The following is a 16846-nucleotide window of genomic DNA, read 5'->3' on the forward strand; positions in this document are numbered from 1 at the left end:
ACATTAATTGTACCATTTTTTCCCCATTTTTTCTCAACAGTTTAAACTTACCATGTATCATTTACCATGTATCACTAGAGTCTAAAGTATTACGGAACTACAAATTTAAGGGATTTTTTGTAAATACTAAATTTGTTGGGACAGAATGTAATTATTGAATTACACTATGGGATTCCTTAAATTTTTACTTTCTTTAAATAGGATTGTAATACAAAATGCGCCCAAGTTATGGACTTGAAATTATGGCTCAAGTATGAATTTTTAGACTTCACAAAATATGAAAATGAATATTAATAAAATAACAGAGAAAAATGAATATGAAAAAAAATATAATGAATATAATTAATTACATGTTAATTTTGGTTGTGGCAAAATAATATGTACATAACAACCGATATAGATCCTAATACTTCGAGAAAAATGATGATTATCTTACAAATATCATTAAAATAACAAAATGTGTATTTTTGAAGTATTTAAAATAGAATGCTCAAAAGTACTAATTTTAAAACTATCATACCAAAATTTGATGTCAACAACTTGCCCCTTTGTTTTATTAGGATCAATGAAACAGATTCTAATCAAACAAAGTTGATGAACCCAAATTTGATTTGGTAAACTTTGAACAAAACAAAATGAGATGTTAGTAGAGATTTTGAGAAATATTCTACATCCGTCGATTGGGCTGAAAATAATAAATAAAGACAAAGATTTATTGTACACTGGGAACATTCACATACATTAGATGTTACTTTCAGAATTTCAAAATGAAGGTGGTGTACCTTATTGAAAGGAGGTTGACGTGAATAACATCTCACTTTAAACGAGGTGACAACCTAACATGTCTCTTTGAAAGGCGAACGATCTAATTTGAACATAACATGTCACTTTGAACGAGGTGACAACCCAACGTGTCTCTTTGAAAAACGGAAGATCCAACTTGAACTTAAAATGTAACTTTGAATAAGGTGACAACCTAACTTAAATATAACATGTCACTCTGAACGAGGTGACAACCCAACGTGTCTCTTTGAAAGGCAGACGACCCATCTTGAACTTAACATGTAACTTTGAACGAGGTGACAACCTGACTTAAATATAACATGTCGCTTTGAACGAGGTGACAACCCAACATGTCTCTTTGAAAGTCGGACTACCCAACTTGAATATAACATGTCAGTTTTAACGAGATGATGACCCAAAGTGTCTCTTTAAAAGGTGAACGACCCAAATTGAACATAACATAGCACTTTGAACAAGGTGACGACCGAACGTGTCTCTTTTAAAGGCAGACGATCCACTTGAATATAACATATCACTTTGAACAAGGTGACGATCGAACGTGTCTCTTTTAAAGGCAGACGATCCAACTTGAATATAACATGTCACTTTGAACGAGGTGACGACCGAACGTGTCTCTTTGAAAGGCGGATGATCCAACTTGAACATAACATGTCACTTTGAAAGAGGTGACAACCCAACGCGTCTCTTTGAATGGCGGACGACCCAACTTGAACTTAACATGTCATTTGAAGGGAGATGACAACTCAATCTTGTCTCTTTGAAAGGCGGACGACCCAACTTGAACATAATATGTCACTTGAATGGAGGTGACAAACCAATATTGAACTTAACGTGTCATTTGAAGGGAGATGACAATCCAATCTTGAACTTAACGTGTCATTTGAAAGTAGATGACAACCAACGTGTCTCTTTGAAAGGTGGACGACCCAACTTGAACTTAACATGAATGACGTATCACAAAATCTACAATATCAAAATGTTAGTAGCAAATATAACATAAATTATGCAAACATGACCATATGAACAATGCAATAATTCAAACTTAATAACACCATGAATAAAATAAAATGCTAATTTAAAATGGAGTAACAAAATAAAAAGTGTCATATTGAATGACATGACAAATCAATTTGAAAAAAATTAATTTATTTGAGATAATAAATTAATTTTTTAAAAGATATCATTTTGAAAGGTATGATGACCTAAAAAAATCATTTTAAAGGGTATGACTACCCAAATTTAAGAAAATGTCATTTTGAAGAGTATGACGACCCAAATAAAAAAGTCATTTTGAAAAAAAATGTAACTTTGAAGGGTATGACGACCCAAAAAATAAAAAAAAGTCACTTTGAAGGATATGCGGTCCAAAAATAATAGATGTCATTTTGAAGGATACGATGACCGAAAAATAATAAAAAATAAACAATGTCATTTGAAGGATATGACGATCCAAAAATAAAAAAGATACATAACAGTACAAAATATAATTTTAACTATGAAATGGTCCACAAAGTTACTTTGGATTAATATGGGGCATAAATTTAAAATGATGTCAGTTTGAAAGGTATGACAACCCAAATTTAAAAGATGTCATTTTGAAGGTATGATTACCGAAAAATGAAAAGATGTCATTTTGAAGGATATGACTACCAAAAATGTAATTTGAACTTTGAAGCGGTCCATAAAGTTATTTGGACAAATACGAAAAGTGAGTTTCACCCATTTTTATTTATGAACATTAAAACAAATTTTAACTTGGTTAGCACCAACAATAGTATTGTACAAAAAAATTTCACAATTCTTTATCTTTTAACTTAGATTGATTTCATGGTAAATCCTATGAATTTAAGTGGTACCTCAAATGTACTTAAGTAACGACAAGATTTTTCCATCTTGCTACAAACAAAGACTTTAAACTACACCTAAAATCATGTTTCAAGTGCTCTAACTATAAATAAAGGTCCCAATTTGCACACATTTAAAGTATTTTGATTTGGGAACATCTGCAAAAGTACACTCACACTCCGAAAAAAAGTTTAACACATGCATTGTGATACCATAGGCTTGACTTTCATGGAAATCTCCACTAATGTGAGAATATTTGAATTGAAATAATGTAGGGCTTGTTAATAGCTTGTAATGTAGGCTTAGGGTCGGTAGGATGTCATTTGGGATAAAAGTGATTTATTCTCTTCTTGAGCATTGCACTAAATAGATGCTTTCAACATTTGTTACGCTTTTAACATTTGATTCTCTTTGTTGTCCCTTCCTTTGCACTTTTTGACTTCTTTGGAACTTTGATTATCTGAGGTTTTTCCCTTTTCATCATATTTTGAACTTTCTCCTTTTTGTTTAGAGCATTTTTTTCTTCTTTTTTTTTTTTGAAATTTTACTTCTTTCTTTGAAGTCATTTTTATACTCTCAATTTTCAGGGACCTTGATAAATTTTGAACTTTGGATTTTCTTTGTAACTTGCACGTATTCAGTGCGCTCACGAAAGTCAGTCCAAAAGAGGATTAATGCGTATAAGCACTCAGAAAAGGTGTAGGCTAAATGTGCTTGTCCAAAGAAAAGGCTTAAGGATCAAAATGGGTCACACTAAGAATTTATGTCATTTAGTTGGCTTTGAAAGTCTTAAACGGGTCAAAGGAGGCCTACAATCATTTACAAATCAAACATTACTCAGAATTTCGCCTCAATAACATTTAGGCCAAGTTATAGATCAACAATGCGAAACAATTGAATTTGATTCAAAATTTACCACACAATGCACATGAAACAAAGAATCTAGTTTTATTCTAATCTTGAATGTATTCAAGAGAATATTTACGAGTGTAACAAAAGTATGAATGAGAGGCACCAAAAGAATCTAATTTAAGAAGAAGTCAATATTCTTTATTGTACAAATTATTTTTCACTTGCACACTTGAATTGTGTTGGCACCAACCAAGTCAAAAATGATTTCAAAAATATAAACATTAAAAGAATAAAAAATAGAAAATCTTTGAGTAAAGAATACCGAACCCAATAAGGGCTGTCTACGTATCTCATTGATGAGAATCAGGTTTGCACAATTCTTTCAGATTTGACATAAAATCTATAAACAACAACTGAATTTTTGAGAGGAAAAATAATAAGAAGAAAAACCAATGAGCCACATTGAAAGGCGGCCAACCCAAATTCAACAAAATATTTTTTTTACTATTTAAAGAAAATTTTACAAGGATGAATAAATCAGTGAGTCACATTGAAGCGCCGACCACCAAAATTTAACAAAAAAGTAACAAAAACAAAATAAGAAATTAATGAGTCACATTGAAAGTCGGACTACCCAAACTTAACAAAAAAACAAATTTTATTAATTATATAAAAAATAACAAAAGTAAAAAATGGATGAGTCACATTGAAGGGCGGACAATCCAACTTAAAAAAAATAAATTAAAACAATATTTTCAGTGAAATGTAAAATAAATAAAATCAAAGATATAGAATGAATATAACATCATGTACAAAAGTTAATACAAAAGATACAAATAAACTCGGAGTGATGCCTCCCAAATCTGAGTCTGAGTACAACCTTGATGAAATTTTTGAGGGGCTTCCTTACAAATTTTGCCCCTGTTTCAGCTTTAACAACCTCCGATATTCAATCTTGTACGAATTGTCTTCTTTGTAAAATTTTTGGAGACATCCTCAAAATATTTTGCCCAAGTTTCCGTTTTTAAAATTTAGAAAGCTTACAGGGAGCATGACCAAGCCCTTATAGCGCCTATGTATCCCATTGAAAAGGAATCAGGTCAAACGTAGTTCCAACAGAGTATAACTTGGAGGGAGAATGATCTGAAGTTATGAATATTCTAAAAAGAGATGACCAAGAGTGGATTTTGAAAGACCAGGAACCTAGGTGGACAACCTAGGCTGGAACTCACGACAACCATTGGACGCATGACGAACCAATAAATTGTCGATCATTCCGAAAAAAGGTTGATTATAAAATGTTTGTTTGCGGTTTCGCAATACCATTCTTTAATATACTATATTTATGTCAGAATATATCATGGATGCAACAATAATGTACAAAAATTAATGAGTATAATATGCAAATAATCAACAAAATATACAAAATATAATAAATAAAACAATGAAAGTACAATTTCCTCAATTTGAAAAAATAAACGCATAATGGTTAGAACCTGTAAGTCTCCAGCAGAGTCGTCATTCTATTGACATCCTTTAAATAGAACAATGTCACGATGACTCAATTAAAAAAGAATTAGTTAAAAGAATTTTAAAATGGGTAAAAGGATTTTAGAAAGGGCTTTAAAGGGAAAAAGGGAATCGCCGCCTAATTTTTAAGGAAAACTAGGAAACCAATTAATTATTTAGCTTAAAAGAGAGTCTACGAAACCAATTTGATTCTAAGCAAGAGGTTCAAGTTATTTCAAAGGGTAAGGGTTAGGCATCTTTCAAAATCCACAATTGTGGTTCCCGATTGAGTTTATTTTTTCAAATTGAACAAGAGAATAAAATAATGTACAAATATAATAAACATGCAATAAATATATACAAAATAATGAATTGAAAAATATAATTCGAAGTCCTTTCGAATAACTTCAAGGAAACAAGTCTTTGGTACATGTAAACACACTTAGTAAAAGTGTTAGTAATATATAAATATGAATAAAACTGAATACATGAAATAATAACTTAAAAATAAAAACTCATCTTACCAACACAAGAAACCTTGAAAATCGACGATAATTTCTTTATCGGTCAATTTTAACTTGTAATCATGACAAATATTGAGAGACAAAAAAAATAAAATAAAATAACATTATGAACCAAATAAACAATGCAACAAAGATAATGAGAAAAATAACATGATATAGAAAAATAAAATAATCCCACATAATCATATGAAATTAACAAATAATGATAATAATATAAACTGCATAACAAACTAATAAAAACAAGAGTACCACAGTTCGCTGAAATTTTTTTAGAAAATGAAATGTAATAATTTTAATAAATCTAAAATCATATAAACAAAAATAAAGCAGCAACTATTGGATGAAGCGAGTAATGAGTCCATAAATAAATACAAGCAAAACCGAAATGACTCAAAAAGTTAAAAAGAGGGCAAAGTAGAGTAGCAAACCAAACATTTTTCTTAATCAAAGAAAACAAAGATTCTATCGAAAAATAACAACGGCCGGAGTTTGAACCCCTTCGGCCAGATCTGCAACATAGAGAAAAAACAAAGTGAAGTATTAAAAAGATAAAACAAAGAAGTATACCCAATTGCTGGAATCAAGATAAAACAAAGAAGAATACCCATTTGTCGGAATGAAGTTGTGTTGCTGATTTGGACTTGTGAGCTCACTAATTCTGTTCGCCAGAGTTGGCGTTGCTATTTTTCGATGTTGGTCGGCCAGTGATGGCATTGGTTGGAGATCCATTTCACATGGTAGTGCGGGCCGGAGTCGAGCTCACTTGAGACCTGCCAAAGGAACAAGTAGAAAAATACGAAAAAATGGTTAAAGGGGAAGGGTTCTGTTTGGTTAGCTGTACGTGAAGGAACGGGGCTAGGTTTAGCAGCGATTTTGTGGCCGGTTAGAGCTGAAGAGCGATGAGGATTTTGGTTGTTTGCAAAAACTCACTCAAAAGGGAAGAAAAGGGGAGGTTGGGGTTTAGTTTGGTTGTTGTTTGCTGGCGGTTTGAGGGGTTTCAGGTGGTGGTTTGGCCGGGGAAAATGGGTCCCTTGTTGTTGTTTGCTGCTGCTAGAGAGAGCTGCTGGCAGCAACAGCGAAGAGGAGAAGCGTTGGGTGAACTTTTCACCGGGAAGAAATGGAAAAAGTAATGGGTTAGAGCAATCGGGGTCTTTTTGGGTGGTGGACTTGTCGGATTTCGGCTGAATTCCGGTAACTTGCCGGAAAATATGAACACTAAAAGAAGTCTTTCAAGATCAAAAGAAATCTGAAAATTACCACTAACATTTTTATCCACCACCTAACCTAATGGACAGACTTTTTTCTTCAAATAGGAATTGTAATACATTGGGTCCAAGTTATGGGCATGAAATTGTAGCTCAAGTATCTGTGCATACAAATTATATTCATATTTAAATTAATGTTTAGACTGCAGAAAATATCAAAATGAATATTAACAACGTAACAAAGAAAAAATGAATATGAAAAAAATATATAATAAACTTAATTAATAAGAAAAAATGAATATGAAAAAAATATATAATAAACTTAATTAATTACATGTGAAAAATGCAATTTAACAGAAATAATGATTTTATAAAAAATGAACAAATATTTGAAAGTTTGGTTGTGACAAAATAATATAAACATAACAACCGATATAAATCCTAATACTTCGAGAAAAATAATGATTATCTTACAAATTGTATTAAAATGATAAAACGTGTATTTTGAACGATTTAAAATAAAATACTCAAAAGTATGAACTATAAAACTATCAAACCAGAATTTGGTGTCAACACCCTCAACTCTAAAACATCATTATTTACAATATTTTCACTTTTGTACTCTTTCTCATCATCGATATTAAGGAATAAAGTATAAAATACTCAAAAGTATTAACTTTAAAACATCATTATCTGAGCCAAATTTATCTATTTCTTGTGTGATCTCAACTCTTCCTTCAATCATTTGGGTTGTCATGTATGTCAGACCATCACTGGATAAACTCTTTGAACTTTAGCAGTTGAGTTTGTTCTTGTAGCCAAGATTGGACTCACTATCTCCGCTTCTTCTTAACTTTCTCTTTATTGGGATGCAATCTCTAGGCCAGTAATTTCTAATTGAATAGCGTCAAGCGCATCTTCCACACATTCAAACATTTGTTTAGCGATTTTAGAATTAACTTTGTCCAACATGTTCGTACATTTCATAAGTGAAACTTATTTTGTGTTCTGCCCCTACCAACATCACAAACAAGAGAAGAATTATAATAGGGGTTTGGGGGAACGGAATCAAATTTCGGACAAAAAATCCAATGAATATACTGACGACCACATATATAACATAAAGGACTTTCATCACCCAACCACAATTAACCCCAATCATCCATATCAGTAAGAGTACCAAAATATTCAATGAAAGAAGAAATAATAATAATTTTTGAAAAAAAAAAACTAATTGAAAAAAGTAAATAAAAAAAAGAAGTATAACCTAAAAGAATAGTTAATTTCTAAGTCTCCGGCAGTGATGCCAAAATCTTGTTCAACCACGTACACTTGCGTGCAATTGGGAGCAACAGACCTTCCGACGCATCTTGAATTTATGCATTAAGGTCACGCTCACCCTCAATTATCATGTGGTGCATTATAATACATCAAGTTAATATATCATGTAACACTTTTTTCTCCAAAAACAAGACGGTCCTGCGATAATTGCAAAACGAGATTGTAGTTTATATAATATATAGTAGAATTAACATAAATTTAATTTTTCAAAAAAGTCACATATAGAAAAATTAATTTGTAAAAAGATAAATTTTATATCTAAAATTAATATTATAAAAATATTACATAAAAAATAATTAAATATACAAGAGAATTAATTAAAACATACAAATTATATATTTAATTAAAAATTTGTATAATAAAATAATATTATAATATTCAAAAAGCTATTTGGTGTTATGAATAGTGTTACACCAAATTTGGTGTAACACTATTCATGTGGAGTCCATCCCATATTTTTTTGGTCAATTTTTACTACACAATTGCTACGTGTTAAAAAGGAATATTGAGAAGAGTTGAAATTAAAGATTTGGTACTTGACAAATTGGTAAGATTTGCAAACCTTTTTTTTTTTTTGACTTTGTTACATTTACCTATGTCGTTAGTGACATAGATATGATTTTCTCCTTCAATAAATAAAGTATTCTTGATCATTTGTAGAACACACCAAGTTAGAGAGAGAAAATCATTGTGAGAGCAAGTGAGGTATTCCACAAACTATACAAGAAAAATAGTTTTGAAGAAAGATAGAGTGTGAACAATATTTTAGTAAGGTGGAAACCAAAAGAGAGTTGTTCCTTTTGAGTGTGTAGTAGTCACTTTGAGTATTGTATTTATGACTACAAGTGCAAAATTCCTTAGTATATTGATATCAGTTGCTCCTCTTGGCCCGTGGTATTTACCTTATGTAGAAGGGTTCCACGTAAAATTGTTGATGACATTTTTTTTAATTTCCATTAATTTTACCATATGTATTTTTGTGCTTGTCTGTGTTTTTCCAGCAAACTAGTATTAGAGCCAAGGTTTTGCTGAGTATGCTCTTATGGTTGCAGCACAATCTGAACTCCATATATAAAAGATTTACTTTGATTTGCAATAAATATATTTTTGGGAAAACGATGGAAGCCAACACAAGTAGAATTGTTACTTTGAATGGTCTTAATTATTCTATTTGAAAGGGGGAAATGGAAGATTTGTTTTATGTCAAGAATTTTTACAAATAAATATTTATCACTGTAAAGCCTGATAATAAAATGATAAAGAGTGAAATCTGTTACACAAACAGGTTTGTGGATTCATTAGACAATCGATCGATGATAATGTGTTGAACAATATTTTTAGAGAGAGACATGCTCGAACACTATGGTAACATCTTGAAAGTTTATATGCTCGAAAGACTTGTAACAACAAATACTCGTAATAAAGAAGACGTTTTGAGTTTGCAGTACCATGATGGTTCTCCGATAGCATACCATCTGAATAATTTTCTAGGGATCATGAACCAATTATCTACTATGGGCATCAAATTTGATGAAGAAAAAATTAAAGGATTGATTCTACTTGGTTCCCTACCAGACTCTTCGGAAACATTTAGAACTTCATTGTCAAATTCTGCTCCAGATGGTGTGGTCTCTATGAATTCAGCCAAGAGTACTTTCTTGCACGAAGAGATGAGAAGAAAATCTCTAGATTCTTCTTCGTTGGATGTCCTGATAACTGGTCCCAGAGAGAAATAACTCGTGATTCTCAGTATAGAGAACAAACTAGGAGCAAATCCAAAGGTAGACTTAAGGATATTGAGTGTTATCATTAAAATAGATGTGAATCCTATGATTCATGGGCACGGTAAGCATATCGAGATCAGTAATCAGAGTCGGCTCCGTGCTATCAAAAATAAGGCCTTTGTCTTATTTGGGGTCTCAAATTTTTGTCAACAATAAATTATGTGTTAAAATTTTTATAAAAAAATTAATTATTTCTAATAAAAAGTATATTTTTTTTAAAAATAAATTATTTTATCTACTTTAACATTTTTTTTACTTTGTTAAAAAAAGAATCAAGAGTAAAAAGTGTTGAACAAAGTGAATTACAAAATTTTTTTTATTTCTTTTTAAATTTTAGTTTCAAGCATTACTCTAAGCATATTTAAATGAAGTATACCAAGTCATCAACTTTTTGAGTCAAATTCTATGGTTCTAATTTTTATCAACTTATTACTTAGATCTTTATGTTATCAATACAAATAATAATTGTCTCACTTAAAGAATGTTTTTCAATGTTGAGTTGATAAAATCTTACATAAACTAGTAACTGAAAAAACAATATTAAGCACTAATAATTTTCATCTAAATAATGTAAAATTATTATTTTTTGAATAAATCTGTATGTGAAATGTATTGATATTTTAAGGCCGCAAATTAAAATTTCTCTTTAGACCTAAAATTACGTTGAGCCACCCCTTGATCAGTTGTCACTTTGTATCGGAAAAGAATAAACAGGGACTGAGTTATGGTTAGCACATGCATGTTCTTACTTGAGAAGCTAAATTTCGTCTCATGTAAAAATTAGATAAATAATTTATTTTAAGCAAGTATACTTTCTCAAATTATGTGACACTCTTTCTTATGTAGTTTATCTAAAAAAAAATCGCATTTCTACAATGAGAAACAACTTAGCTTTAAATTTTTTGTTTAGTTTATCCTTAACAGAAGTATTTATAGTCTAAGAAATATCTAATTTTTATTTTAAATCATAAATTTCGAAAGTCTTATTTATTTCTTTCTTAAACATTTTGTCATTTTAAACTGTATTACATTAATTGACACGAATAAATATACAACATGTACCTGCAACAACTAAAATGATATGTGCTAACATGAAAATTTAAGCATAGTATAATAGGTTAAATTAATCAAAAGATAAGTGTAAGGTGCAAGATGCGTTATGCATGGGCCATGATATCTGCTGCTACAAGTTTTAAGCACATGCATAATATAGTAATGATACTGATTACTGGATTAGTTAACGGTTTACAAAATTAATTAATTTCTTATGAATAATTAGTCGGTTGAAGAAATCCTTCCCTTAGCGGAAACCGTTTCCTTCCTTCAAACTTAAATTAGATATATTTCTTCAGTTTCAGTTTGTTTATCTGATTTTTATGTGGAATGAACTTCTACAAAATTAAATAAATTTAAATTTTATAGTCTTAAATTAAATATATATACATAAAATATATCAAAATGGTCCTTTAATTTTATAATTTTATACATGTCATATGAAAAGTTAAAACTTAAAATTAGCATGTTCATTCACATACATCAAATATTGTGGCACATATTATTGTTAATCCTTGAACATTTTGAGTGAACTATTGAGGTGAGGTACTAGAGTTAGTTCCTTTGATTATAGAGTTGTAATCTAATGTTGTTCTTTGAAGTTAGTAAAGTTTGGTGAAATTCTAGGAGGTGTAGATCGTGATTTTTATTTCCTTAAACGAAGAAGTTTTCGACTATAAACTAAATGTTATTTACTTTATGTTCTAATACGACTCTAGAAATCAGATTTCTAGAAATAAGTTTCAATAATCACCCAATGCATTTTCTTGCTACCTCTCAACTGCTTTAGGGGACTTCTCATTATTGGTTAATAATCTATGTTGGTTTGCAAATCAATAAAAGACAATTTTTTTTTCATGTTTTATCCTTAACATTAAAGACTATTTTACCTATCATTTTTCAAAATTAAATATAAACATTAATTAGTAGGGATATTATAATAAAACTATATTAATAATTATATCTTAATGAATATATCAAATTATAATAACAAATAAAAATGAATTATATGCTTACTTTAAGGTTTGTGTTGTTCATGAGACACGAAATTAGACGGCTGCTTCTGTGAAGTTACTTGCACGTTAAAGCAATAACTAAAATCAATTAATTAGTAGTAACTCTGTCAATGAGATGGATGATTACAGCTAACAGTAAAATAATAATAAAATAATACTCTCTTCTTTTCGATTCATATAATATCCTTTATTTATTAAATTTTTAAAAAAAGAATATACGTATTCTTTTATAATTAGTTCTTCTTCCATTTCAATTTATATGTCTCATTTAAATCTATAACTTATATATCACACAAACAATGACTTCACCATTATTTGTAAACTCCTTTTCTTAGAAACATAAAAGAATGATACTCGATATTCATGTTCAATTAAAGATATTTCACAAAATTAGAAGGGAGGGAATAATATTATTCCCTCAAGATCCAAATAATTTTTTCTTTAACTTTAATTCTAATATATTTTTTTAATATTTTGAATTGTTAGTTATTATAATTTATGATAATGTTTATGTAGTTTGTAAATGTGTTGTAAATTTTATTTCAAAATATTGTAATATTCATATCCTAATTATTCAGAGTCTAAATTCAAATTGTATTATATAAATTGTGACAAATAAAATAATATACCGTAATTCTCTCATGGTAGTCTCCATATGCGCATGTTCCATGAAAGAAGTCAAATTCTTCATGTATGTGAAAACCTTGTATAAAAGACCTTGCATACTCTTCCTATTTTCCATCAATAACCCTTTTATCATCTCATTCGCTCTCGAAACTCGTTCATAGAATTCTAACAATTTCTCTCGCTCCTCAGAAGCACATAAACTTTAATAATATCCCTCTTTACCTATGGGAAAAATTAGCATTTCCCTTTTGCTCCTTTTTATCTCTATAGTGGTTGCAGTCGAGAGTACTAGTACTGGTCGACTACATCCACGCCTCCCTACCTTTGTGGAGACTCAATGTAGAAAAACTCGTTATCCAGAACCTTGTGTGACATTTTTATCCAACTATGTGAATCCAACATCACAAGATCCTCAAGAAATAGTTCATGCGGCCTTGAAAGTAAGCCTAGTTAGGGCTATACATACAAAAACGTACATAAAAAATGTCCTCAAGGAGCATAATAAGCAAATGAAGGCTAAAGATCATCAAGCAATAAAAGAATGTTTAGATGAAATCTATGATGGTATTTCCCAACTCACAAACTCAGTCATAGAGCTTCAAAATTTGAATTTAAATGGACAAGAAGAGTTTGTATGGCATCAAAGCAACGTTCAAACTTGGCTTAGTACAGTATTGACTGATGCTTACACTTGTTTGAATGGTCTAAATTCAGGCCATTCCAAGGGTGGTAAAGTGAAGGCTACAATCAAAGCTAAGGTTCTTAATGTTGCACAAGTTACTAGCAATGCTTTGGCTTTGTTTAATGGATTTGCTTCTAAATATAAGTCTTCTCATCATGGCTAGACTAGCTATAAAAAAAATAAACATTAATGATATAGTGTTGTCATATATGGTATGTGTATTTGTCATTTAATTATTCATTGATTTCATGGGTTTAATGGTTTTGGAGGTTTTGACCAAAATAAGTAATAATATAAAGCAATTTACTAAAATAATAAGTTTTTTAAAATTTTATAAATTAGTATAAACGTTATTTCATAGTAACGTTTTAGGTATATATTATATTTTTTTAAAACTGATTGCGTTAGATTGATACACGTTACTCAGAATAACCCTAAAACATTACTTTTAGGAGTAAAATGTTACTCAAAATGACGTTTTAGGAGTAAAACGTTACTCAAAATGACGTTTTAGGAGTGAAACATTACTTAAAGTAACGTATATCGACCTAAACGTTGTTAGTTTTTTAAAACGAAATATATCCTAAAACGTTATTGTGAAATACGTTTATACTAGTTTTGTAAAATTTTAGAATAATACATTATTTTGGCAAATTACTCTATATTATGGCTTAGTTTGATTAGTATTGTCGGTGTAATTTTTTATATTATAGTATATTAATTATTTTTTAGACGACTAGTTTCAATAATAGTTGATATGATGTAACGATTCACATAGTCATTTTGTGGTTTTTGAGTGTTTTTCATGTTTTATCTCCTCTTACGTAGTTTTAATGTGGTTTACATGGTTTAAAAGAGTTTTTCTATTTGAGAAGTTGATTAATTTAACTAAAGTTAATATTTGAGGAAGATGAGGTTGAAATGTGGTATACTTTATATCATATCGTTGATTTGATAATTTCACATGTCTACAACATGTTAATTTTATAATCGACTTGGGCATATTTGATTTGTATCCGGAATATTCTAGATGATATTTTCAGGCACTTATATAGTAAATAAATAGGGGGAAGGAGAAGAAGGAATCAACATATTGGACTTAAAAGTAGAAACCCATCTACTATCACCTTTATAATTGATGTAGAACTAGTATACATGCGTTATGTGAATAATATAAAATGTTAAAGTTAATTTTTTTTAATTTATTATTATAATTGTAAGTAAATATGTGAGATGAGGAACATTTATTATTTCAAATAAATATCAAGAAATTATTTTTTATAAAAATATATAAAATATATATAAAATTTTGATTGAATATTTACAATTTGTTATGCGTCAAGTTAATAAGGATAATCGAATAAAAGCAAGCTATGTTATTGTAAAAGTTCTGTAAAAGGTTTGTAAATTTAAATGATGCAATACTTCAATAAAATTAAAAAATTATAATATTATTTTATTTACTATAAATATGTACAATAAATTTTGAAGAAATCAGTAATACGTAATTAATAAAAATCAATATTAATAATAATAGTAGCTACTTAAAACTTAATATAATTGAAGATTAAATTTAAAGATGACGTATAAACTACATTTATTATACTCTCAATGGTTAAATTAAGTTGAAATGAAATGAGTAATAAATAATTTCTTGATTTAATAATGTATTAATGTAAGATGTGGCAAAGAAACAAATATTGATGCGCGTGCCTGCGGTATTTATTTATTGCAAGTCATTAATGTGTTTACTTGTATACATGAGTTTATTAGTGTTATTAAAATATGGTATATATAAGTGAATGGAAAAAAAAGTAAAGGAAAAAAAATTTTTGCCACAAAATTTGGTCATAATGGCCCAAATACATATTCACACTATAAACTGATTTATTTTTTCATAATTATACCAATTTTTGTTAATTTATATTTTTTTGAAAAATTTATTCATTAATCATGCTTCAATAAATGAGAAGGTTTTTCAATACATAGTGAATTGACTAATTTTTAAATTTCTCTAACTTTTATACATACATGAGTTTTAATTTTGTTTTAGAAAGCCGATACACATGTCCTTTTTTACCCTTAATTTTCTGATAAAAAATCTATAAAGAATAAGAAGTTTAAAATGATACTTAAAATACAAAATTTATAAAATTTAAAATTTAATTATAAAATAAACTTACTCATAAAATTAAATTTAAAATAATTTTAACTCAAACTCATCTTCGTATAAATTCTATCAAAGACGTGTCGATCTTTTCATAACTATAAGAAAATTACAAACATGATCACAAAAGAAAATAATTTTAGTTTTTCTCTTTCTCCCTTTAATTCCATTCTCAGTCTCTCTTTTTATTTTTAATCCTTTTCAAAATAAAAAATTAAGTAAAAATAAAGTATTTAGATAATGATAAGCAAATAAATTGTAACATCTTGTAACTCGTAGTAGCCTAGAATAAGCTAAGAAACTAAAATTTTCACTTATCGGAAAGAAAAAGGAAAATTTGGAAAATTTTCTAAAGTTAAGAAAGTGAGTTTGTTGGTCATTTTCAAACAGTCATAACTTCTAGCTGAGGATGAGTTAGAGTACATTCTTATATGGTTGGAAAGCCCCTGAAAGATCTTTCCAACGACTCCAGTTTGCACGATTTTGATATCGTATGATGGAGATATGCCTTCCGAAAGTTGGGTTGTTGAAGTAAAAAAAGTTCAATTCGGATTTAAGTAAGGACAAAGTAGTCTTTTCACCCATCTATTTCATAATTCGTTTTAAAGTTTTATTATGGGTAAAAATAAGCCTTAAGTCAGTTTATAAGAATAAATTTACGCTTAGGGCTTGGGAGAAGGGAGAAAGATCAAGAACGCTAAGGTTTTTGAGAGTGAAATTCGTCGGGGGTGATTCTTATCAAGGTATGAGAGATCTTTCCGTGTTGAATTAATTCACTCACACACCAACTTGTTTAATTCAGCGATTGTGAGTAGCTTCATTGATAAAAATTGAAGTTTGTGAAGAATTTTATTGAATTCTTGTTGGTTGAGTTGTTGCATGCCTATAGTTGATTTGATTCGTGTTTTCGGATTGTTTTTCGAGTCGTATCTATTGGGTATTGATGGTATTAGTGATTCTAAGTGTTTGGAAAAAGATCCATGGAAGTTTAGAGGGTTTAGAGATGAAGAACGGAGAAGAAAAGTTGAAACGCCCGTCTGTAGGCCTTGGGGCGCCAGCCAACCAGAGCCCATCAGGACAGACTCTGTCCGTCAGGCCCTGGCGCGGCGCACCAGCCAGAGCGCCAAGGACGCCTTGAGTTCCCATTCATTTTTCACCTTTTTGTACTAGTTCCTAAGTAATGTACCACGTTTCTTAGTTGATTCCAACACTCGAAGGTGCATCTAAACATCATGAAATCATCCATAAACATGAGATTTTGAACCTTGAATCCATAATTCAATTCAAGGAAAGTTAAGATCCAAGTCAAAGAAGATAAGAGTCGAATCTAAAAGTTAAGAAGCAAGTCAAAATAAATATTTTAACTTTGTTTTAAGGCTCAAGCTACAAGTTTATCTAAGAGTAATAAGTTGAGTTAAATTCTCAAAAGTTATAAGA

The 16846-nt window shown here is 29.7% G+C and overlaps 1 protein-coding gene and 1 long non-coding RNA gene across 2 annotated transcripts; one reads left to right on the plus strand and one right to left on the minus strand.

Moving 5' to 3' along the window:
• Positions 1–5368: 5368 nt before the first annotated feature.
• On the minus strand, positions 5369–6898 carry LOC104649552 (uncharacterized). Its single transcript, XR_743474.4, has 2 exons — positions 6139–6898; positions 5369–6043 (listed from the first exon to the last, which is right to left on the minus strand). It is a non-coding gene; the product is annotated as an uncharacterized lncRNA (long non-coding RNA).
• A 2435-nt stretch (positions 6899–9333) lies between these two features.
• Positions 9334–13405, plus strand: LOC104649551 (21 kDa protein-like). Its single transcript, XM_010329015.4, has 3 exons — positions 9334–9365; positions 9701–9861; positions 12831–13405. Exons 1-3 carry the CDS (start codon positions 9334–9336, stop codon positions 13403–13405), a joined length of 768 nt encoding a protein of 255 aa, XP_010327317.2.
• Positions 13406–16846: the final 3441 nt, after the last annotated feature.

This window comes from Solanum lycopersicum, chromosome 10 (assembly GCF_036512215.1).
Source record: "Solanum lycopersicum chromosome 10, SLM_r2.1".
Lineage (NCBI taxonomy): Eukaryota > Viridiplantae > Streptophyta > Magnoliopsida > Solanales > Solanaceae > Solanum > Solanum lycopersicum.